The 24,682-nt window shown below is 39.1% G+C and overlaps 1 protein-coding gene across 17 annotated transcripts in view; it reads right to left on the bottom strand.

Moving 5' to 3' along the window:
* Positions 1-24,682, bottom strand: part of atp8a1 (ATPase phospholipid transporting 8A1) — a 313,300-nt gene that overhangs the window by 162,127 nt on the left and 126,491 nt on the right. For all 17 annotated transcript variants that reach the window (XR_011353617.1, XR_011353618.1, XM_069924781.1 and 14 more), the window contains 4 exons: positions 24,460-24,532; positions 14,439-14,544; positions 4,284-4,366; positions 732-781 (listed from right to left, as the gene is read on the bottom strand). Coding sequence is in view for 15 of the 17 variants with exons in the window: in XM_069924781.1 (XP_069780882.1) it covers positions 732-781; positions 4,284-4,366; positions 14,439-14,544; positions 24,460-24,532 (312 nt within the window). In the remaining 2 variants the exon portion in view is untranslated. The remainder of the gene's footprint in view (positions 1-731; positions 782-4,283; positions 4,367-14,438; positions 14,545-24,459; positions 24,533-24,682) is intronic.

Raw genomic sequence — 24,682 nt, 5'->3', positions numbered from 1 at the left:
CCTCTGGCTCTTTTCCACCAGCTCTCCAGCCCTAGGCTTACTTCTATCAGAGCTACCTTCCTTTGCTCTCTTGCTCCATTACTTTGCAGTGTGCTTCTCTTCTACCCTCCTACCTATTCCCACCTGTTAGCTTGTGCTCCTCCACCTTCCCCTTCCTCCCTCCTCTCCCCCTACCCCCACCTTTTTATTCAGACATCTACCGTTTCTTTCCTATTCCTGGTGAAGGGCTCATGCTCAAAATGTTGGTTACCTTTCACTCCCTGTGGATACCATGTGACCTGCTCCTGAGTTTCTCCAGCACATTTGTTTATTACACTCGACCCCAACATCTGCAGTTTTCTTGTTTAACTCCATTTTAGCTGCAGTACGTGGCATCCACATGATCCAACATCAGCTTTCTTGAGAGCTTCTCCAAAATTGACCATTGCTACCAATGAGGAGGATAAATGCGCACACTTTACTGTCATGGAAATCTGCATTAATTCATTGTTGCTGGATCAAGTTTCTGGATATTTCAAATTAACAGCACAGAATAGTGCTTCCATCACCAATTAAGTTCTTAACAACAATTAGGGAAGGGCAATATATACTCGTGCTGCAGCATGCTTATATCCAAGATCTAACCAAAGTGGAAATGCATTACAAAAGGCATTGGAAGAGAGTGATCACATTCATTATATGCCACAAAAGATCGATTTGTTTAACTTTAACACATCTTGAAGAACCATTACCTTGTAAACTCAAGAACATTAAGCAGTTCATATTTTTCTTCTTGCCCAAGCTATAATAGAAAAAAATAGACTTATTAAAGGATCAAAATTAAAGCAATTGATCTTCACTTTTCAGTTATGTCTTTCTGAACCACACAGTTACATGTTGAATGATGTACAGAGTGACTTAGCTGATGAAACACACTTGCTTTGTTTTGTAGATTGATTTTGCCTCAGTGTAGTTCCAATAAATATTGGAGTGAATGGATGTTTTCTTTCAAGATTATCAATGACAGGAAACATCATGAGAATAAATTTTACCCAATAACATTCCAAAAATCCAGCAAGTTCAGGACTGGTGGTGCTGGACTGGAAGTTTTTCTGAAGTATGAAATGTGATTCCAATTAATGCCTCAACATACTTTGAAATCATTTAAAAAAAAAACGTGACTCAGTACTACAAAGTTTTCCACTGAACCTACTTAATTTTAAGGGAGAGCGAGAAACATCACTTGGTGAGCCAGATGCCGAACCATAGGGAGTTCTGAACAGTGAGATAGTGGATTATCAGAGATTTACTGTATCGAACTTGTTACTTAGGTACCTGAATGAGGTTAAGACAACTACTGGGATCTCCCTTCCCTCTTTTCATGACGTCTACCTGGATCGCTTAAATAGGGCTCAAACATTATCGAACATCCTTTCCATTCAGCACACATTATCTTTGACCCATTACCATCAAGATGGAGGTACAGGAACATCAAAATCTGGACTGCCAGGCTGGGAAATAGCTTCTTCCCACAGACTGTGAGATCAATGGGTAGTGTCCTGCAACTGAATAAATCACCCCAAAATATTTGTACTTATTTTAAATTATATCTTTACTTATATATGTGATTATTATGTGCTACGTATTGTGTGTATATGTGTGCACCGTGGTCTGGAGAAACACTGTTTTGTTGGGTTATATATCAGAATCAATGGTCATGAACAAGTCATGAAATTTGCTGTTATGCGGCAGCCTCACAGTGCAAACATTCATATAAACCACCACAAAAATAATTAAAAATAGTGCATGAAAAGTCAAAGAAAGGCAGTGTCTTTAGTTCATTGATCATTCAGGAATCTCTACATGTATATTGTACATGTACAGTGAGACGATAATAAGCAAACTTGGAGAAGAACATACAGCAAAACTCTTAATTCAATGGTGTAAGTATTTGAGTGCAAGCAAATGTTGGATCTCCCAAATTCCTAACTAATGCAATAGTTACAGTGCTCTCTATGTTTTGGAAAAAGACACCTTTTTCCTTTATTTCCCCTTGGGTTCCACAGTTTTAAATTTATAATCAAACAATTAACATGTGATTAAAGCACATTTCAGATTTTATTCAAGGTTATTTGTATACATTTTGGTTTGATCATGTAGAAATTATAGCACTTTTTAAACATAGTTCCCTCATTTCAGGGGACCATAATATTTGAGACATACCAATGGTATGTATATTAAAGTAGACATGTTTAGTACTTTGATGTACATCCCTTGCATGCAATGACTGCTTGAAGTTTGTGATTCATACACATCACCAAGTGCTGAGTATCTTCTCTAGTGATGGATTGCAAGGCCTCTACTGCAGCCATGCTCAGTTCCTGCTTGTCCCCTTATGTTTTCTCTTCAGCATATGGAAAGAAAGTTCAATTGGATTTAGATCAGTGATTGACTTGGCCATTCAAGAATTTTCCAATTTTTAGCTTTGAAAAAACTCCTTTGTTGCTTTAGCTGTATGCTTGGGATCATTGCTTTGCTGTAGGATGAAGTCCTGTCCAATGAGTTTGGAGGCATTTACTTGAACCTGAGCAGATAAGATGCTTCTATGCACGTCAGAATTCATTTTGCTAATGTCATCAGCAGTTACATCATCAATTAAGATAAATGTGCCAGTAAATGTGGCAGCTATACATGCCCAGGCCTTAACACCCCCACCACCACATTTCACAGATAAAGTGGTTCCTTTATGCCATCACTCATTCACAGGTTAACCTTGGTCTCATCTGTTAACAAGACCTCTTTCCAGAATTACGCAGGCTCTTTCAAATACTTCTTGGCAAACTGTAATCTAGCAATCCTGTTTCTGTGGGTAACTAGTGGTTGCATCTTGCAGTGTAGCCTCTGTATTTCTGCTCTTGAAGTTTTCAGTGGACAGTAGTCATTGAGACATCCACACCTGCCTCCTGAAGAGTGTTTCTGATCTGTCGGACAGGCGTTTGGGGGATTTTCCTTCATTATGAAGAGAATTTTTCTGTTATCAGCAGTGGAGTAATTCTTTATGATCACTGAGTTCACCGTTATAATCTTCCTTCTTAATGACATTCCTAACAGTTGCTTTTAGTTATCATAAGATTTGGGCGATGTCTCTTTCTGTTTTATTCTTTTTTTTCTGCCTCATAATGGCTTCTTTGGTGTTCATTAGCACAACTCTGGTTCTCATGTTGAAAAATGGCAACTACAGACTCCAAAGATGAACAAAACCTGAGAAGCAAGCCTAACTCTTTTATACCTGCACCAATAAAGCAATTAAATATACCCCAAGTTCTCACAAACACCTGTAAAGCTAAATGTCCCAAACATTATGGTGCCCTGAAATAAGGAAACTATTTATAAAATGGGCTGTAATTTCTACATGGTCAAACCAAAATGTATACATAGCCTTGAATAAAATCTGGAATGTGCACTTTAATCACATGTGAATTGTTTGATTACAAGTTTTAAACTGTGGAGAACAGGGGAAAATAAATGAAAAAACGTCTCTGTCCCAAATATTATGGAGGGCACTGCATATTGTTTACATCAATTACTAAACAAATGACATATGAATATATTTAATCATATTGACTCGAGAAATGATCGTTGAATAAAAGCCAGATTGGCATAGTGGTTAGTGCAACGCTTTTACAGCACCAGCGATCGGGACCAGACTTGGGTTCAAATCTTGCACTGTCTGTAAGGAGTTTGTACGTTCTCCTTGTGTCTGTGTGGGTTTTCTCTAGGGGCTCCAGTTTCTTCCCACCCTTCAAAAATGTACCAGGCTGTAGGTTTAGGTTAATGGAGTGTAAAATGGCAGCATGGACTCGTAGGGCTGAATTGGCCTGTTACAGTGCTGTATGCTCATTTAAATTTAATATAAAAGAGAAATATCTGTTCTTTACACAATGTTATCAGTAAAACTTAAACTCCACAGAACAGATCTACAATCATGTGTCTTGTTGAGCCCAAGACATTAGAGAACATTTATCTGGCACTAACACAAAGAATGAAAATTTTCAATCATCTCCAAAATGGGATGACATCTGCAGACTTTGTTTACATTCAGCAATTAAAAAAAGCCCCAATAAACCGTGCAAGGTTAAAATATTTTGAGGTTGTGCACACTTCTATCCCAAATAATTGTTCATGATAAGACAGCATCAGTATCAACAGAACAGCTTTGAACTATGGAAATGGAGTTTGACCCCTTCAATTAATCTTCAACGTTAGGATTTTGATTGAAAGATCAGATATTGCAATAAACTTACAGCTTCTAGAATGACAGAATTTGGGGTTCGTCCACTGAACACAAAACCCAGTTGTTTTGCTGCTCTTACTAGTGCTCCTTCATCTATAAAATAAAGTGATGATATTTTTATTAATAAATGATAAAAATGTTATAGAACTGACTTGCGCAATGGAACAACCAATAACAATGTGCAAATAATCAGATTTTATACAGTTCAAGCTACATATCTGAAATTATTTTGGTGCACTGAAGACATCCAAAATTAAACGTGAGAAAGACAACTTCACTGGATGAACGATTTACTTAATGTGCCTATGTATAAATCAAAGGATTACTGTTCCAGAATACTTGATCAGTTTGCTTTGGAGCATGAAAAGGGTTGAACAGAACTTCACATGACAGAATTGAGATTGTTGTTTAAAAAAATGTTTTGCAGGTGACATATAAAAAAAGCCCACTAATTTTACAAATTGCTACTCATGGCAAAATCTTTGAAAATCTTGGCAGTTGACTGTTTTAATCTGCTGCTTTCTTATTTTTGTGCATCAAAACCTCCTTGAGGTCAATGACCTCTTTCTCGGTGGATGCAGCCTAACCTGCTAAATATTTCCATAGATATATTTGCCAACCGATCTCGTGAACACATAAAATATCAGTTAATGTGCACAAATCATTGTTCAGTATATTAATGCAATGTTCCAGAAAAGGGACATGTAAATTATTTCTAAATTTTTTTTGTTCCCACTTTCAAAGATGCAGCATGTGGTCATTATCAGCAACAAAATTAGAGGTGAGAAAAGGTTTGTGTAATCTCAGGATAATTCCCTGCAAATTACAGAGGCAGAGGAGGATGTTAGTTTGTCCTCTTTTGAAACAAATTTCTCACCAGCAGAAGTAAAACATGGTACAAACATCAAACCCTTGTGAAACATAAAGGACCAGTCTGGGTAATTCAAAATCTATTTCTAAGTACTTTCTTCCTGCTTGCTGAAGTCCTTCCAGGCAGTTCCAATCCAGATTTACCCTTGTGAAGAATCCTTGCTTTTGAATAAATCTATGAAGACAACACATTTGGGTTTTCCCCTCATCCAAAACCTTGGCACTTAAATTGGGCGGCGTGGCTAACGTGACAGTCTGCACAACGCTGTTACAACACCAGCGACTGGGACCGGGGTTCCAATCGCCTGTGAGGAGATTGTACATTCTCCCCATGTCTGCATGGGTTTTCCCCGGGTTGGGGGGGGGGGGGGCGCTCTGGTGTCCTCCCACCATTCAAAACATCAAAACATGCTGGGGGTTGTCGGTCAATTGGAAGTTATTAGGTGGCACAGGCTCGTGGACCAAAAGGGACTGTTACTATTCTATAGGTCTAAATTTTAAAAAAATCATATGTAAAATTTATACAAGCTTTCCTGACATGATGTAAATTCCCCACAATTTGTCCATCTCTATCCAAATATTTTTTTATTTTATACCTAACAATGCCTTTCAGCATTTTCCCTGTTATTCCAGCTAATGCACTTGAAGTTACCTGTAAATCATATTACATACTGAAAAGCTCAAAGAGAAATACAGTAAAACCTTGTAAGATTTCATACCGCGTTACAGCCAAGTCGCGGAACAGATGCATGTACTCTGACGAGTGCCCATGGATAATCAAACCCAAATATTACCAGTTTTTGAAGGATCTGCTATCTATAACTAACAATTTCAATGAAAGAAAGCAAGTGCATTCTTTCAGTTTTGGTATTCTGAATTTTAATCAACTTATTTGCAATGTTTGGGGACCACAGACTCTCGCACTTTAAGCGATTCCGCGGATTAACGAATCGCGTTCTAATGAGGTTTTACTGTAGGTACAACATAAAAACTTAGACTCTCCCGTTTAAATTTTGAGAGGAGTCACAAATCAGAGTTAACAATTCTAGAAGTATGTAAAAACACATGCATTAATTCAAAGCAGTTGGGTAACAGGCATGAAGTCAGAGCATGAAAGCAGGCCTTCCATCCTACCAAGTCCATGGCAACTATCAAACTACCAATACTATTTTTATTTTTCACTCATTCTCATCAACTCTTTCCCCTCACCTCCACCAACAAGGGAAAATTTGCAGTAAATAATTACCCTAACAAAACACATTTTGTTATCTCAAAATTTCTTCTGATGAGTACTTGAGCCATATAGGGCAGGAAAAATCTAGGATTTCATCTATAATTTAAGATGTCAGATTTTCTCAGACAGAGAACGCAATATTAGAAATCAACATTTGCGGTTAGGAAGAAAAAACTTTTCAAGATACACTTATCTCAAGTTCAGATTTATTGTCAGGGTATATACATGACATCATATACAACAGTGAGATTCTTATTTCTGTGGGCCAGGCAGAATTTCTACTTATCTGTTGTGCAAAAATCTGCAACCATGCAAAGATGCGTATACAAAGAGAGAAATGTAAATAAAAAAAATGTAAATGAACTGACTGTGCATTACAGAAAATAATTCTTCAATAATAAATAATATGCAAAGTAAGAGGCCTTAAATGAGTCTCTGATTGAGTTCGTTGCTTAGGAGTCTGATGGTGGCGGGGAGCAATTGTTCCTGAACTTGGTGGTCTGAGTCTTGTGGCACCTCTTTCCTGATGGCAGCAGCAAGAACAGGGCATGTACTGAGTGGTGAAGGTCTTTGATGATTGCTGCTGCTCTCTGATGGCAGTGTTCCATGTATATTTTATCAATGGTGGGAAGGGTTTTGCCTGTGATGTACCAGGCTATCTCCACTACTGTTTGCAGGGGTTTGCGCTCGGGCGTATCAGTGCTCCCATACCAGGCCACGATGCAGCTGTTCAGCACACTTTCCTCAACACACATGTAGAAATTTTCCAGTGTTTCTGATGTCATACCAAACCTCTGAAAACTCCAGAGGAAGGAGGCATTAACGTGCTTTCTCCATTATTCATGTGCAGGGTCCAGGCAAGGTCCTCTGACATAGTTGACTTCTAGGAATTTAAATTTGCTCACCTTTGCCACCTCTGATCTCCCAATGATCACTGGATCATATACCTCTGGTTTTCCCTTCCTAAAGTTCATAATCAGCTCTTTGGTTTTTGTGATATCGAGGTTGTTGTTAGTTTATCATTCAGCCACGCTTTCATTCTCCCTCCTGTATGCTGATTCATCGCCCCTTTTTATACAAGCTACTACTGTGCTATTGCCAGCAAATCTGTAGATGGTATTATTGTTGTACTTGCATCTTGATCTACTATTGATTCTTAAAATGTACATTGATACTTTTAGGGTGAAGTAATGTCAAAATTAAGTAGCCTTTGGGTTAAATCCATATTTTACTCTATCAACCACTCAAAGTTCAAACTAAGGTTACTTTATTCCCATGGACATAAATGCAAAAAATGCATTTACTTCTATTTGCCCATAAAGGCACACAAAGAGATTCTGTATGTTCAGTGAGATTCAATTGTTCAAATGTTACTTGGTATTTTGTCTAAGTAGCAATTAATTCAAAGCAAAATGGTCATTAGCCCAATAGCCCAGTAACATAGTCATTAACATTGGTATCCAGAGTCCTTCTGCATATTGGAAGAATGTTCGGAGACATCAGAGAGAACACGGGTATTTTGCATTAAACAAAATCGGACCACATGGAAATTTACTCACTTTCCTATCTTTAATGCAACAAGACTAAATAATTTTATTTATGAATATTTAAAAAATCTTAGACAAGAGTGGTCCCAGAGATTACACAAGAGCTGCTTTCAGGTGGAATCACCTGGAGAATGCGGCTGCGGGTCTCTGCAAAGGGACGTTCAGGTGGCAACACTGAAGGCGATGTTCTGCCACCTGAAAAGTCCGAAGTGGGGAGAGGTGCCACGGAGCAAATGCCGGCTCCTGAGTTAGGGCAGGGGCAGCTGTCTGACAGCTTGCCTCCCCGCTGCTGACAGCACCTTCCTCACTGCCTGACAGCCCCCTGGTGCAGGACTATGGGGCTGCAGAGGCCGGCACGGGACATCAGGGCTGGGGCGGCCTGCGCGGGATGTCAGGGCTGGGGCAGCCAGTGCGGGATGTCAGGGCTGGGGGGGCCGGTGCGGGATGTCAGGGCTGGGGGGGCCGGTGCGGGATGTCAGGGCCGTCCCAGCTGACGTCCCGCGCCGCCCACCCCAGCCTTGACGTCCCGCGCCGGGGAACTGTCAGGCAGCGGGGACTGCTAGGCACCTGAAAGCTGCAAGCCGCTTTGCCTGGTGCTGCTTTCAGGTGCAATGGGGGATTCTCCAAGCTGGAGAATATACCTACAGGAGGAGGGTGAGGTATGTGCTCCTCCCGGCCGGGTTCTTCACTTTCAGGTGACCACCCGACAGCTGCATTGGGGTAGAAATGGTGGCTTTACAGTCGGGTAATCAGGCCACCTGAAAGTGGCTAAGGTTAATTAGACTTGGAACATTCTCTTTTCATTGTATTAACTGCCTACCACAGACAGGTTGTTGCATTTTGGAATAAACTGGATGAGAGAAGTGCAGCCGTTGATGGAATGCTATTACAGCACCAGAGACCCGGGTTTGAATCCGGTGCTGCCTGTAAGGAGTTTATACATTCTCCCTACATTTGCATGGGTTTCCTGCAGATGATCCAGTTTCCTCCTACCCTTCAAAATGTATGGGGTTTGTAGGTTAATTGGTGCATTTGGGTGGCCTGGGCTCATGGGCCGATAGGGCCTGTTACTGTGCTGAGTGTCTAATTTTAAGAAAATAATTGATATAATTATTTTGTCAAAATTCAGACTCATTTTTTTGAGCTAGAATTTAAAAAATGGAATTCAACAAATCTGTTCTTTTTCTATTTATTAATTTATAATATGTAAACTAATAAGTGATCATCTGCAAAGCTAATGCTGACTTGCCATGTTATGACCGGAACCAGTTCTAGGCCAATTTTATTTTTACTTTAAAATTAGGTCATTAATCAATACAAGACACACATTTCAAGATCTGATTGCAAGCTAGCACACTTCAGAAAATGAGACACAACTAGAATGATTTTAAATAGGTGGTTAAAAGGACTAAGAAAGGAATCAAATTCTATGCTGAGAAACAGATGAAAGATCAGTGTCTTGGAACTTAAATTCCGTTTTTCTCTCTGCAAATGCTGTCTGACTTGCTGAGTATGGTATTACAAATTTTTTATGTCATTGCTGAGAAACAGATCCTGATTATGTTAGATCTCTAAAAATGCACCCAATTTCCCAGCTTCTTTGCATTTATTTTTCTGGTATCTGTGCATTGCCAGCAAAACCAGCAATTTTTTGTCCATCCTGCTGCAGTAATTTGGATGAAGGCTCTCCTACAATGTTCATAAGATTCGACGGTCTAGTATTAGGTATGAGGCTTCAGGGTACCAGAGATCACAAAATAGGCCAAAGTCAGGGAAAGTTTTGCCTGACAAACCTGTTGGAGTTCATTGAGGAAGTAACATGCAGGGCAGAAAGAAGAGTCAGTGGATGTTGTTTACTTGGACGTTGTGAAGGCCTTTGACAAGGTGATTAACATGAGGCTGCTAACTATGAGAGAAGCGCATGGATTCATGGAAAAGGCACTAGCATAGAGAGAAGACTGGCTAATGCAGAAGGCAAAAAGTGGGAATAAAGGGACCTTTTCTGGATGGCTGTCAATGACTATGGGCGTCCTGCAGGGGTCATGTTAGCTGTAAATGATTTAGAATATGGAATTAATGGCTTTATGGCTAAGTTTGTGGTTGGTAAGAAGACAGGTGGAGGGGAAGGTAGTGTTAAGGAAGCAGGGAGTCTGCAAGGGACGTGGAAGAGTTAGGAAAATGAGCAGAGAAGAGGCAGATGGAATACAGCACAGGGAAGTGCATGGTCATGCATTTTGGTAGAAGAAGTAAAGGAGTAGAATATTTTCTAAATGGGGAGCAAATTCAGAAAGCAGAGGTTCAAAGGAACTTAGGAGTCTATGCAAGATTCCCTGATGGTTAACTTGTAGGTTGAGTCAGTAAGAAGGAAGACAAATGCAATGTTAGCATTATTTCAAGAGATCTAGAATATAAAAGCAAGGATGTAACGCTAAGGCTTTTTCCAAGAATTAGTCATTTTGCATTTGGAGTATTGTGAGCAGTTTTGGGCCTCAGATCGAAAGAAGATGTGCTGGTGTTGGAGAGTATGATAGTTCTGGGCCTGTACTCCTTGGACTTTATAGGATGAGGAGGGGATCTCATCAAAAACTACCACACTGAAAAGGATGAATAGAGTGGATGTGGAGAAGATGTTTCTAGTTGTGGGAGGGCCTGGGACCAGAAGGAACAGCCTTAGAATAAAAGGACATCTCTTTGGAACAGAGATGAGCAGAAGTTTCCATCAGACAAAAAGTTCCCTACTTGGCCTAAAGTTCAACCCACAGCCTAACCCAGCATCATGTAGATAACGCAGGATGCAAGGCGAAAAGAAAACCTTCCAGCATATAGTCAAACTCTAAATCAGGACAGTGAATTATTTGGATGAATCTCATGCAGCACATCTAAACTGCAGTGCTACTTATTACAATTACAGCATGGAAACAGGCCATTATGGCCTTTCTAGTCCATGCCGAAACTCTTACATTTTCCTAGTCCCACTGACCTCCACTCTGCCCATAACCCTCCATACCCTTTCCGTCCATATAGCTATCCAATTTTTTTCTTAAAGGATAATATTGCACCTGCCTCCACTACTTCCACTGGAAGCTCGTTCCACATAGACATCACTCTCTGAGTAAAGAAACTCTCTCTTGGGTTACTCCTAAACTTTTGCCGCCTAACTCTCAGCTCATGTCCTCTAGCTTGAATTTCCCTTATCCTCAATGGAAAATGTCTATCCACATCTACTCTATCTATCCCCTCAAAATTTTTAAAACTTCTATCAAATCCCCCCCTCAGCCTTCTACGCTCCAAGGAATCAAGTCCTAAATGACATAAATGAAAGAAATTAGGAAATTAAGCATCTTACTTTGTCTAAAACTTCCAAGTTGTAAATAGAGACCTTATGATCTTCCAGGCACCAATGTTATAAATAAACTTGAGCCTGTGTATCTTAAATCGAGTTGGTGACCTCATTTGCCACTCCATTCCTCATCAAGATTGAAATATCCTCAGCATAAATAGTAAGAGGTTTCAGATTCACACAAAATACAGATAATTTGTTTTCCTTTGTTTGCCCTGTAAGGCACAGAAAGAAGTAAAGCTAGTCCAGTTCCCCCCTATCAAGATGAGAAAGAAACACAAAACAGAGTCTCTTTGGTGACAATGAGTGTCCATGGATCCTGTCACCTCCTTCAAAGCTAGAGCCCTTCTGCACTTCCTGTGACCTCCATAGCCTCCTGGTCTGGTTCAGTGGTGAACACAAGCTCCAGGCATCCAAGTCTCATCTAATTGATCCCTGGATCCAAACCAGTGATGCAATTAGGAGCTTTCAGTACCCAATGCTTTTCAGGAGCCCTGTTCACCATCGACACCCTCATGAATCCCAGTTCCGATACCTACTTCCGACAAGCATGCCAGCAGAAGTCTGATGCCCGCGCTGCCTCCTGGTGCAATGCTGGGGCTTGGTCTGCTGCTGTAGGTTCCCACCCTGTTGGATCTTCTCCTATTCTGGTGTCCTGTACTGTTTCCTAAGTTCCCAGAACCACACCTTCAAGGTTTTGGATATCAAGCACAGGAGCTGCCACCTTTGGGACAGATCTCTGAATCTTTTATGAAATAAACTCCCAGTCCCATTTCTACAGGCAGTTTAAGCCTGTATGGGACCAACAGACAGAATGAACGGGACGTAGGGCCCCACGGAGGAGCGCTGCAAGAAGAGTCTCCTCTCCTTTACACCTTCTGGGTCAACAACAGCATCTCTATGTTGAAATGTTGGAAAGGAATTAATGATTAAAGTCAAAGGTTTTCAAGGAAGGAGTGAATATTAAAATGCAACTTTTCAGGACATACTGGATGCCTTCATTATAAAATAAATTGATATTCTTCACTTCCCAGAACAAAATAATTTGTTGATCTTTCAGCTCTCACCTTCTCAGGGCCGCTCAAAGCGGCCCTAAGTTGTTCAAATGAAATGTCTTCAGCCTGAAAAGTTTACTGTATCTCGCCACAGATACTGCATAATTTGTTGAGGATTTCCAGTGACTTTGGCTTTTATTTTATTTTAGCTTCTCAGTATCTACAGTTTTTTTAAATTTTCAGCGACAAATTCAGTTCGAATCCAATGCTGTCTATAAGGAGTTTGTACATTCTCCCTTCCTCTGGTTTTCTCCCATGTTCTAAAGACGTACGGGGGCTAATGGGTTCATTGGCTACATGGATGCAATGGGGATACATGGGATCAAGGGCTAGAAGGGCCTGTTACCATGCTGTATCTCTAAATAAAAATTTAAAAATTAAATAATTTTCCACTTAAACAGAGGTTTTCAAACTTTTTCTTTCCATCACATACCACCTTAAGTAATCCCTATGCTATTACTTAAGGTGGTACGTGAGTGGGGGGAAAAAAGTTGAGAACGATTGCTCTAAGCCCAATTGTTACTGAAATATTTTGCTTGAGAAAAATTGTCATTGGGCCATTTCCTTTGGAGTTATGAAACTGTGCACATAATTAGTCAATTAGGTACGATTAAAACTGTGGTTTTCAAACTTTTTCTTTGCATGCACATTCTTACTAATCACAGAGCAGCTACGGCATTGGGATTGCTTAAGGTGGTATGTGAGTGGAAAGAAAAAGATTGAAAACCACTGTACTAAATGATATTACATGTTATTCAGCTAAATACAGCAGCCAATTTCTAAAGATTCCACTTCAAATTTTGAGATATTTATCACAATCCCAAATTTCTCCTTCATGTGCTTTTGTTCAAAAGGCAACATCTCCAATGACGCTGCAATATCTCAATATTTATTGACAGAGTACATAAAACCCTAAGGTTTTTTCCCTGCAGGTGAGGCAAAATTACCAGTTATTGATAGTGCAAAAAAAAACTGTACTCAACATAAACATGTAAACAAATAAAGAAATCTAAACAAACTGACTGTTCAAATCAGAGAGAAAAAAAAAATCAATAAAGTGCAAGAGTCCTTAAATGTGTTCTTGATTGAGTTTGTTTTTGAGGTGACTGATGATGAAGGGGTAGCAATTGTTCCTAAACATGGTGGTATGAGTCTTATGGCACCTGATGTTACACCATACTGTTAGGCAGCCAGTCAGCACACATTCCACCACAATCTGTAGAAATTTGTCAGGGGTTCCAATGTCATACCAAACTTCTGCAAACTCCTGAGAAAGTAGAGATGCTGACGTGCTTTCTTCACGATGCCATTAATGTGTTGGATCCAGGAAAGATCATCAGAGATAGTGACTCCTAAGAATTATATTTGCTCACCCTCTCCACCTCTGATCCCCCCATTGATCACTAGATCGTACACCTCTGGTTTTCTCTTCCTGAAGTCAATCAGTTCCTTGCTTTTGGTGACACTGAGTATGAGGTTGTTGTTGATGCACCATTCAGCCAAGTTTTCAATCTCCTTCCTGTATGCTGACTCATCATCCCTTTTTATACAACCCACATCCGTGGTTTGTGTGTGGGATCACAAGCTTACATTCTGGATTGACACCAACTTTACACTATGTCATAATTACATCCGATACACTTGGTTTCAGTGGTTCAATAGCAAATTGATCTGTTGCACTAGACTTCTGCAACACTGTTCCAGCATAATCAATAGGCGAGTCTCCCTCTGCTTATTTGACATGACCAGACAATTCTAATGCCAAAAAGAACCAGACAGGATTCAGTCATACAAATTCAGGCACAACTCACAGATACTTGAAATTAAAGTAAATGAGTGTTTGTACAAACTGCTACAACATCCTAAATGGGATGCAATTTATCTGCTCCATATGCTTAAATTGCAATATCACCACTATAAACTTAGTTTAAATAGCCTAATAAGAGATTTTAGCTTTTGATTATGTTTTGGAACAGTGTGCCAACAAATCACGTTGCATCAATTTATATGACAGCGATATATCCATACTGCAAACATTTATTTTCAAAACTGGATGACAACTAGTTATTAAACAACTATTCATCATATTTAATATGATCCTTTTGGTATTAATTCTCACCTGGGGATGAGGCTTGGTAGATTATCCTGTCAACATCCCTCTCAGGTACTGCTGTGTGGCAAATAGCCATCATCGTTAAAAACTCACAGATGACTGGTGCTGTGGGCTAAATTAACAAGATTAACACATCAGGAAAGGAAACTGTCAATTGGATTTATAAAAAGGCATGCATATATTTCTCAAAAGAAAATGGCTTATAAATTGCATTATCCACTGTGCTGAAAATGGTGATCTAGTCCCACCTCAACTACCCCATTAAGAATATTCATCTTTTTTTTTCTCCATAGCGTTTATCCAATTTTTCCAGAAAAAGTAACTCCGCAACTTAACCAAACCTGGAGGTAGCAAGTTCTACGTTCTCATAATTCTTCTGGATAATTCTTTGATGTGGAAATGTTATGTACATTTCCGCAATAATTTTTTTAAAGTTATTATGAAAATCTTTATCAGATCACCTATTGGTGACTTCACAACCATCTCTATCATTGAAAGTTTCAGCTTGGTTGGTCTTCCTTAATATTGATCCTATTTTTGATACCATACAGTACTTCTGATGGTAATGAATAAATCTTTACACATATTTTATATCTATCTTTTTTTATGGAAAGATAAAAGAAAACATTTAGGGTTGCATAGATTCTACCACCGAGTCTACAACATTATGTTTTTGCAATCATTGTGAGTTTGAATAAGAAAACGGCGATGCCCACAAAAAAGAAAGTTGGATCGGTAGCAAATCGTATAATGCATCTCACCAAAAATTGGTTCAATGTTTTTATTTGAGAAATTAAAACATGTCAGGCTCCAGAGGTATACTTCATTCAACAGTTAATCAGATGTCTCTGGCAAATGAAGAAAATCCTGTGCTTCACACAGATGGTATCTATAAGTGCAATATTTTGAAGTTAATTGACACTTTTAATGAAGCTTCCAATCAATTTAACTTTATAAATCTGGCTAAATAGTTTTGAGAATGACATGAAATTAAAGAAGATATCTATTCTTCTGCCCTGCCTTCAATTCTTTTTGTTACTTCATCAAAAAGAAAATCCATCAGATTTGTGAGACACTATCTCCCACCACAAAGCCACGCTGACTACTTCCTCTCAGTCTCTGCCTTTCCAAATGCTGGTTCATCCTGTCCCTCAAAATCCTCTCTCACCAACATCAAGGTCTCTGGCCTGTAGTTGCCTGACTTTCCTTGCTGTGCATTTTAAATAATGGCACAACATTAGCCACTCTGTAATCTTCTGACACCTCATCAGAGGCCAAAGATGAAGAATATATCGCTGCAAGGGTCTGTGCCATTTTTTCCTTAGCTTCCCACAGATTGTGAGGTGCATTTCATTAGGCCCACACCACAATACTCTCCAAAGCTGCCAATACCACCTTTCAGCAGTTGATTGTATGGTCCATAACCTTGGATTTGTTTCCCTCAAATCTTTGATTTCCATGATCTTCTCCACAGTAAAGTCTGATGGAAAATACACATTTAAAATCTCACCCTTCTCCTGGAGCTCCACTATGACACAAGTCCAATTCACTCCCTGGCCATCCTTTTATGTGGAATCTCTTGAGATTTTCCTTTATCCTGTCTACCTCACAAATCCTCTTTTTGCCCTTCTGATTTTCCTCTTAAACATTCTCATACACTTCTTGTATCCATTAGAGTATTTATCTGACCTGGATCTTTGAAATAAGGCATTAAACCAAGGTCCAGTCTGTCATTGCAAATGAATGTCTAATAATCCTACAGCATACTTTGAAGATAAGGAATACATTCAACAACAATCATTAGACCATAAGACCACAGAAGTAAGCCAATCAGCCTGTCGAGTCTGCTCCCCCATTCCATCGTAAGCGAATCCATTCTCCCACTCGGTCCCACTCCTCTGCCTTCTTCCCATAACCTTTGATGCCCTGACTCTTCAGATATGTATCAAACTCTGCCTTAAATACTCCCAACAACTTGGGCTCCATAACTGTATTCCTTTGGTGAAATATGGGAATCAAGATTAAATTAAAGAACCAATAATCCAGCAAGCCGTGTAAACAATTGAGGAAATATTCAAGACTCATTAAGCCTGCCACAGTACTTTAATTTGTTTAATGATCAGGTCTCAATAGCAGAAAGGAAACTCAAAAGATTTCCATAAACATCTGTTTGGTTGACTGCTGTCCTTTGGAAAAGGAAATAAGGCACCTTTATGATAAGTCATATGTACAACAATACAGTCAATTATTAACTGTGCCACATGTCCAAGCAAGCTGGTTGAATCAAAACAACTACATTACAGTACAATGTAGATAAAACAGATACTTCCTGCAAAGACAGAGGAAAATTCAACTCCCACCCTCTATCCACACTATATTCTATAGAGGTTGTATTGAGAGCATCATGTGCAACTGCATCACTGCCTGGTTTGGAAGCTGTACAACCTCAGACCGCAAGACCCTGCAGAGGTTAGTGAAGTCAGTGGAAAAGATTCCTACTATGAAGGACACCTACAACACTCGATGCAGGCGAAAGGCAATAAACATTGTGAAGGACTCAACACACCCCTCATGTAAACTCTTCTCCCTTCTGTCATCTGATAGGAGGTACCACAGCACTTGCGCCATTACATTCAGATTGAGCAACAGTTCTTCCCGTCCACCCCCCACCCAAAACCATCAGGCTCCTGAATTCCCAGAACATGCGTGGATAATGTATACGTCTTAATATTTTAATATTTCAATGTGTTACCTTCTATTCTAACTAAATATGCTTATATGCTTCATGGTCCTGGAGAAATGCCATCACATCTTTACTGTGCAAGCATGGTATGAATGATAAATAAAGGTGACTTGACTTGGTGTTGACACATCAGATTCAATCACAGCAAAGTGATTCCCAACCTAGAAATCTTGTACAATCCATTCATGAAGATTTGGGGAATCAATTCCACAAAAGAGGCTGAGGTATGGTCAGTATGAAACAACTCTGATATTCCTCAATATTACTTCAGAATGCACAAAGTTGCATGACATCAAATCAAACATAGGAATTGTGCCCCAATTATCATTAGTCCTCAGCTGACCTGCCTACACTGACACACTGTGCTCTTCACCAAGAGGCAATGATAATCATAGAAGAGTATCCAACCACTTAACCACGGCAATGACAAGTCCTGAAAATAATCTCTCTCTCTCTACACAGGCTGCATATCCTGTCGAGTGGCTCGCTTCATAATTTGCCAGAATTGTTCTATTTTCTACAAGAACATCAAGAACTTGAAATAATCTCAACCTGCTTGAATGTGTGCTGTTCTAATCCTCAAGGTAGTGACTTTGGAGCAGCACAGAGGAACAGCAAGTAAAGCAACTGCCTCCCAGTCCCGAAGACCCGGGTTCAATCCTGACCTTGCACATTCTTCGTGACTGCTCAGCTTTCCTTGGGGAACTATGGCTCCCTCCTGCAACCAAAGATGTGCAAGCTGGTAGTGTTCCATCACCTATTCTCATGATTAGATTCTTTCTGAATGGAACCCGCTCATCTTTTCAATTCTTTTTAATCATCGCCATTAATGACATTTTACATCACCCATTTGGTGAAATTTTTATCGAGAAGGAATGCCCATCTTGCATTAAGCAGAACTGAAAACAGTAAATGACCTGATGTGGTGTATTGACTTCAAGAACATTCAATACAGTAACCACGGGCTATATGGGTGGAGCTGAGGAATGGAAAGGTATGACCACACTTATGGAGTTGAATCAAAGATTGTTCAATAGTCAATGAGAATTAAATGAACAAATCTGTAGAAAGAGAGCAGACAACTGTAGAAAACATAAGGAAATTTTAACTTTCCACATATTGAATAGAACTCCTACACCTTTAAAGGGCTGGATGGCTTGGAGTTTGTCAAATGTGTACAGGGAAGTTTTCTAAATCAATGTATAGAGGTACCAAGTAGAGAGAGTGCAATATAGGATCTCCTATTAGGGAACGAGACAGGACAGATGATAAAAGTATGTGCAGGGTAACATTTTGGTTTGAGTGATCATAATGCCATTAGCTTCAAGTTAATTATGGAGAAGGATAGGTCTGGTCCTCAGGTTAAGATTCTAAACTGGAGAAAGGCCAATTTTAAAGAAATGAGAAAGGATCTAGAAAGTATGGATTGGGAAAAGTTGTTTTCTGGCAAGGATCTGTTTGTTAAGTGGAAAGTATTCAAAGGTGATATTTTGAGAGTGCAGAGTTTGTAAGCTACTGTCAAGATTAAAGGCGACATAGGGATCTTTGAGTTTTGAGGTGAAGATAGTTTGAGTAACTGGACAGAGTGCATGACAGATAAAAAGTAAAATGGGAAGTTATCTACTTTAGTCCAAAAAAAATAGAACCATAAAGTATTATTTTGTTTAAATGGTGAAAGATTGACTGTGGTTTCAAGAGAAGCTTCAATGTCCTTGCGCATAATTATCTGTATGTGAACCTTCATTGAAACTAGACAATTAGGAAGGCCTTTATTGCAAAGGAATTGAATAACAAAGTGGTGACTCCTAGTTTCAGTTATCAGGACAAGTCAAGATGAAACCATTTTTTTGAATATTGTACACCAGTCTTGTCTTCTCCTCTACTTGGGATAGACAGAATACCGTGAAGGTTCTCAGAGAGTCGGTGAATGAGAAGCAATCTTATGAAAATTCACAAAACTCAAAGTATTGTATGGGGAAGATGCAGAGATTATATTTCCCTTGGATGTTGTCAAGATGTCACAGTCTCAAAATAAGGGATGGATTATTCATAGCAGAGTTGTACACAAAACTCCTTTACTCCAATTTGTGAATCTTTAGAATTTTTTGGTCAAAAAGGCTCCAGAGATTCAGTCACTGAATAACAACAGCAAATTATAAATGTGTGATAACCACAAAACTAATTTCCTGAGGCAATGTCATTTAAATATTTTTGCTGACTGACTCAACTAATCTCCAAAATATCATCATTTTCCTTGATCTTAGTGCTCAGTAATAAATATGGTTGAATTTCTATTTTGACAGGTGATAAGACTTTGGTTAAATTGACTGTAGTCAGAGCACAAAACTAATATTTCAGTGTGTTTTAGAACTAATCTATCAATCTTGAATCCAAATGCCAGGAAGAAAACATTATCCAACTTTGCTGCAATCTATGACTCTAGTTCTATAACAGTGTGATCATGCCGCCGTACTTCAGGAAGCCAGAATTTTGGTTTAATAATCTGGGGCAGGGGCAATGGTGAAATCTAATCAATAGTCACTGTCAGTCTCAGTGTGAAAAGAAAAAAAGTTAATTCAGAACAACTCTAGGTATAATAATTATTCCATGAATGCTTCTCCATGCATTAGTATCCACCTGAGATGAGGCTATATAAAACACACATAATATTACACATTTGATTTTACCAATGTGTTATATAGGGTTAAAACAGTTTTCAATTCCTCTTGAAATTATCTTTTTTTCCAATCAATTTGCAAATCAATTAAACATCATTATGGGAAGTTGGAACAGCCTGAGACTATAATTGTTGAATTCCAGTTGAAGCACACCTTAAAAAACAATTTTTTTACCAAAAAGAGTCCATTTCCAATTATTAATTATTTCAGTATACTTTCAGTGTAATAAATATTTATTGGCATCAGAGGTTTAACTTGCATCCAAATAATTTTTTTTGCATGTCCCAATGAAAATGAAAAGAACAATATTACAGGATTGCAATATAAATCTATTAATCTGATATTTGCTTCATATCCAGAAGTCTTATCACTGCTGCCTAATGGGCATCCAGTCTTCCTTCCCCAGTCAACCAGCCTTTGATACAACTAGAAATACCATCAAGTTGATTGAATTCTCATTTCTAACTAAAACTCGTGAAGTTTGGTATTAGGAAGATGGGATGTACATCAAGTACATCATGCAGAGCAAGACATTCAGACATGACTGTCCTACTGTAATAAATTTCACAATTAATTTAAAAATATGAGAATAGACTGAGCAAATATAAATATGTAACTGTCTCTTTTGCATAGTTTCCCCTTTCATCCTTTCCTTTTATGCACACTTCATTGTATGCACTGGTAGTTTGCTTTTGTTCCATTTATTGTGGAAGAACATTCAATATGTTTACAATTTACAGGAAGAAGTAAATGTATTGATTTTTTTTTAATGGAGTATGCTGAAGGCTTCTTAATTGTGTCAGAGGTTTGGATCTCAAACTCGGTTTGTCAATGGATCGAAAGAGGTTCTGTGCAGTTACAGAGGCCGTGGGAATGCTGGAGGCAAATTCACAGACACTCAGTGTCTCTAAAGGGATTCTCTTTTGCTACTCTTTCTATCTTTCTGTGAGGAATGCCAGGTGATTCTTTGTTTGACAGACAAAGGAAATGGCAGACAGAAGGAAATTTCATGCAATATTACATTTTCTGTATTATTACATAACAATTAATGAATCTTGAATCTTTCAACCATGTTCAGACAGGATGTTGACTGGAATATCATTAAAAGCTTTCCCCAAAGGTTCACATCATTCCAAGGATTGGTATTCAGCCAATTCTGTTCACTCCATGTACTATTAAAGAAGGGTTGACCATATTGAATATATAAGATGCATGGATCCCAAATAGCAATTTGAATTCAACGCTGAAGAAAAACTCATCACAACTTTAGCAAGTTTCTTCTCAAAAAATTGTACAGACAATAAATTTAAATAAATTTCAGACCAAAAATGCTGGATAAAGCTTATTAAGCAAAACACAAAAGTCTACAGATGGTGTGATTGTTGTAAAAACACAGAGATCCTGCAAGAACCCAGCCAGTCTAGCAGCATCCAGGAGATAATTATATATTACCAATGTTTTGGGCCTCCCTTCCTCAAGGTGTAGCCTATCAGCTTGCTCTAATACACCAACCAAATATAAGATGCCAGTGATGCTATGAAACAACATTTACTCAATGGTAACAATTTAACTCCAGGCTTTACTGTAGCCTTGATCCAAGAATGCACAGAGGCAAGGTCGGAGTAATTGACCTTAACATGAGGCCAGCATTTAAACGAGTATGGCATCAAGGATTATGTGATATTGAAACCAAACAAAATCCATTGGAGATGAGATGAGAAATGAAAATTCTTGGTGGTTATTGGCAACTGATTGCTTCAATTCAGATCAACATTGGAGGAGTTCCCCAGGATTGTTTCTGGCCCTAACCATCTGCTAGACAATCATTCTTTGTTAGAATAGGGAAGTTCATTGGAGATTAGGAAATGTTGACTCCCATTCACAACTCCTCAGATAATAAAGCATTCTGTGCTTACATTCAACCAGAATTGGCCAACATTCAAACATTTGTGACCAAACCATTAAGATAGACAAACCACTTGCCCTTGTCATTCAATGGTTGAAATAACCACATCAACAGCCTTAGGGTTACCATTAACCAGGAATATGCCAAATAACTGTTTCTGAACTAAAACCAAGTCAGATTTTTATTTTCCCTTTTTGATATAGGAGAGCACTGAACCCATCAAGCATACGTCAGCTCATCAATTAACCCCATTCCCTTCTTTTCCCTCTAACCCATAAGCTATTGGAGCAGAAATAGGCTATGCAGCCCATTGAGTCTGCCCTGTTATTTAATCATGAGTTGATCTATTTTCTAACTCAGTCCCATTGCCTGGCCTTCTCCCCATTAAACTTTGATGCCCTGGCTAATCAGGAACCTGTCAAACTCTGCTGTAAAGACACCCAATGTCCTAGTCTCCACAATAGCCTGTGGCAATAAATTCCACAGATTTACCATCCTCTGGCTGAAGAAATTCTTCCACATCACTGTTCTAAGCAGGCACCTTTCAATCCTGAAGTTGTACCCACTTGTCCTAAACTCACACAGCTTGGGAAACAACCTATCCACATCTACTCTGTCTGTGCCTTTCAATATTAAAAATGTTTCAATGAGATCCCCCTATATTATCCTAAATTCCAATGAGTACAGGCCAAGAGTTGTCAAACACTCCTCATATGATAACCCTTTAAATCCCAGAATCATCTTTTTGAACTTCCTTTGAGCACTCTCCAACTTCAGCACATCCTTTCTTACATGAAGAGACCAAAACTGCTCATAATACTCCAAATGAGGTCTCACCAGTGCCTTATAAAACCTCAACATCACATCCCTGCTCATATTCTATTCCTCTTGAAAGGAATGCCAGCATTGAATTTGCCTTCTTCACCACTGACTCAACATGTTTCGGGCTATCCTGTACAAAGACTCCCAGGTCCCTTTCCCTCTGAAATTTTTCAATTTTCTCCCCACTTTGAAAATAGTCTGCCTGTTTATTCTTATTCTACCAAAGTGCAGGGCCTTACACTTTCCAACATTATATTTCATTTGGCACTTAGACGCAAATATGAACAGGCCCTTTCAGCCCATGAACCCATGCCACCCAATTACAGCTAATTGACCTACAATCCCCAGCACATTTTAAAGGGTGGGAAGAAACTGGAGCCCCCAGAGAAAACCCACTTAGGCACAAGGAGAGCATACAAACTCCTGTAAGGAGCACAGGATTCAAACCCCAGTTCCGATTGCTGGCGCTGTAACAGCATTGTGCTAATCGCTACACCAACTGTGCCACCCTAACCGTCTCTGCCCATTCTCCTAATCTGTCTAAGCCCTTCTGCAGCCTCCCTGTTTCCTAAAGACCTTACTTTATCTGTTCCTCCACCTACCTTAGTACCACCTGCAAACTTTGCCATAAAGCCATTCATTCCATAATCCAAATCATTAATATACCACATAAAAAGAAGCTGCCCCAACACCAACCCTATTGAACACTGCTAGCAACTGGCAGCCAATCACAATATTATCCCTATATTCCGACTCTCTGCTTCCTGTAAATCAGCCAATGCTCTACCCACACTAGATTATTTCCTGTTTACCATGGGCTCTTACCTTGTTAAGTACCTCATGTGCAGTACCTTGTCAGAGGCCTTCTGAAAATCCAAATACAGAATATCCACTTCTTCTCTTTTGTCTCACCTGTCTGTCAATTCTTCAAAGAATTCCAATAGGTATGTCAAGCAGCATTTTCCCTTCACGAAACCATGCTGGCTTTGGCCTATCTTGTCATGAGCCTCCAAGTACTCTCATCCTTGACAATTGACTTCAACATCTTCCCAACCACTAACATTAGTCTATATGGCCTTACGGGTGCCTCCCTCCCTTTTTGATTAGTGGACTGACATTTGAGATTTTCCACTCCATCAAAACAATACCAGAATTTATTGATTCCTGAAAGATCATTATCAATGCTTCCACAATCTCTACAACTTCTTTCAGAATTATCAGTACAATGTACATATGCAATGAAATTCTTGGTTGGATATCTAATCGTCAAAAAGTTATACACCTCTTAAAAATATTAATGCACAATTGAAATACAACTTAACTTTCCCTTTGCTTCGTATTTTTGCCCTTCTGATATCAAGAAATTAGAGATGTGGACACAGCTCAAACCATCATGGAATCCAAGCTTCCCCTCATTGACTCAGTCTATACTCCCTGCTGCCTTCAAAAAGCAGTCAACATGTTAAAAGACTCACTCCACCACAGTCACACTCTCTTCTTCCCCCTCGAAGACAGAGATGAGGAAGAACTGTTTTGCCCAGAGAGTGGTGAATCTGGAGTTCTCTTCCAGCGAAGCAGTCGAGGTTACCTCAATGAATATATTTAAAATGCAAATCAATAGCCTTTTGCAAAGTAGGGGAATTAAGGGTTATTGGTTGGTAGGTAGGTGGAACTGAGTCCACAGCAAGATTAACCAGCTCAAAAGCCTATTCCTGTTCTTATTTTGTTCTGACTGCAATGCACAAAAGTACTGTAGAAACTCATCAGGTCATACAGGATCTGCCTAATTCCCATAATGCTATGACCGGCTGAGTTTTTCCAGCACATTTGTGTATTAAATTTGACCCTAATATCTGCAGACTTTCTTCTATAACTCACATGATTGCCCTGAAGATTTTCCAGCAGAGAAGAATCTTGAAATATGTTTTCCCCATTTGTTGAATCACCTTGCCTTGAATGAACAAGAAAATATTAGAAACCATTCAATATGCATCCAATTCATGTCATCAGTATATTTCAAAAATAAATGTTAAAATAACAATACAGAAAGCCATCAGGAAACAATGTTGTACATCCAAAATCTTCAACCAGGAAGAACTAG

The sequence above is a fragment of the Narcine bancroftii genome, chromosome 3 (assembly GCF_036971445.1).
Source record: "Narcine bancroftii isolate sNarBan1 chromosome 3, sNarBan1.hap1, whole genome shotgun sequence".
NCBI classification, from domain to species: Eukaryota; Metazoa; Chordata; class Chondrichthyes; order Torpediniformes; family Narcinidae; genus Narcine; species Narcine bancroftii.
This window is presented reverse-complemented; position numbering and strand designations above follow the sequence as displayed.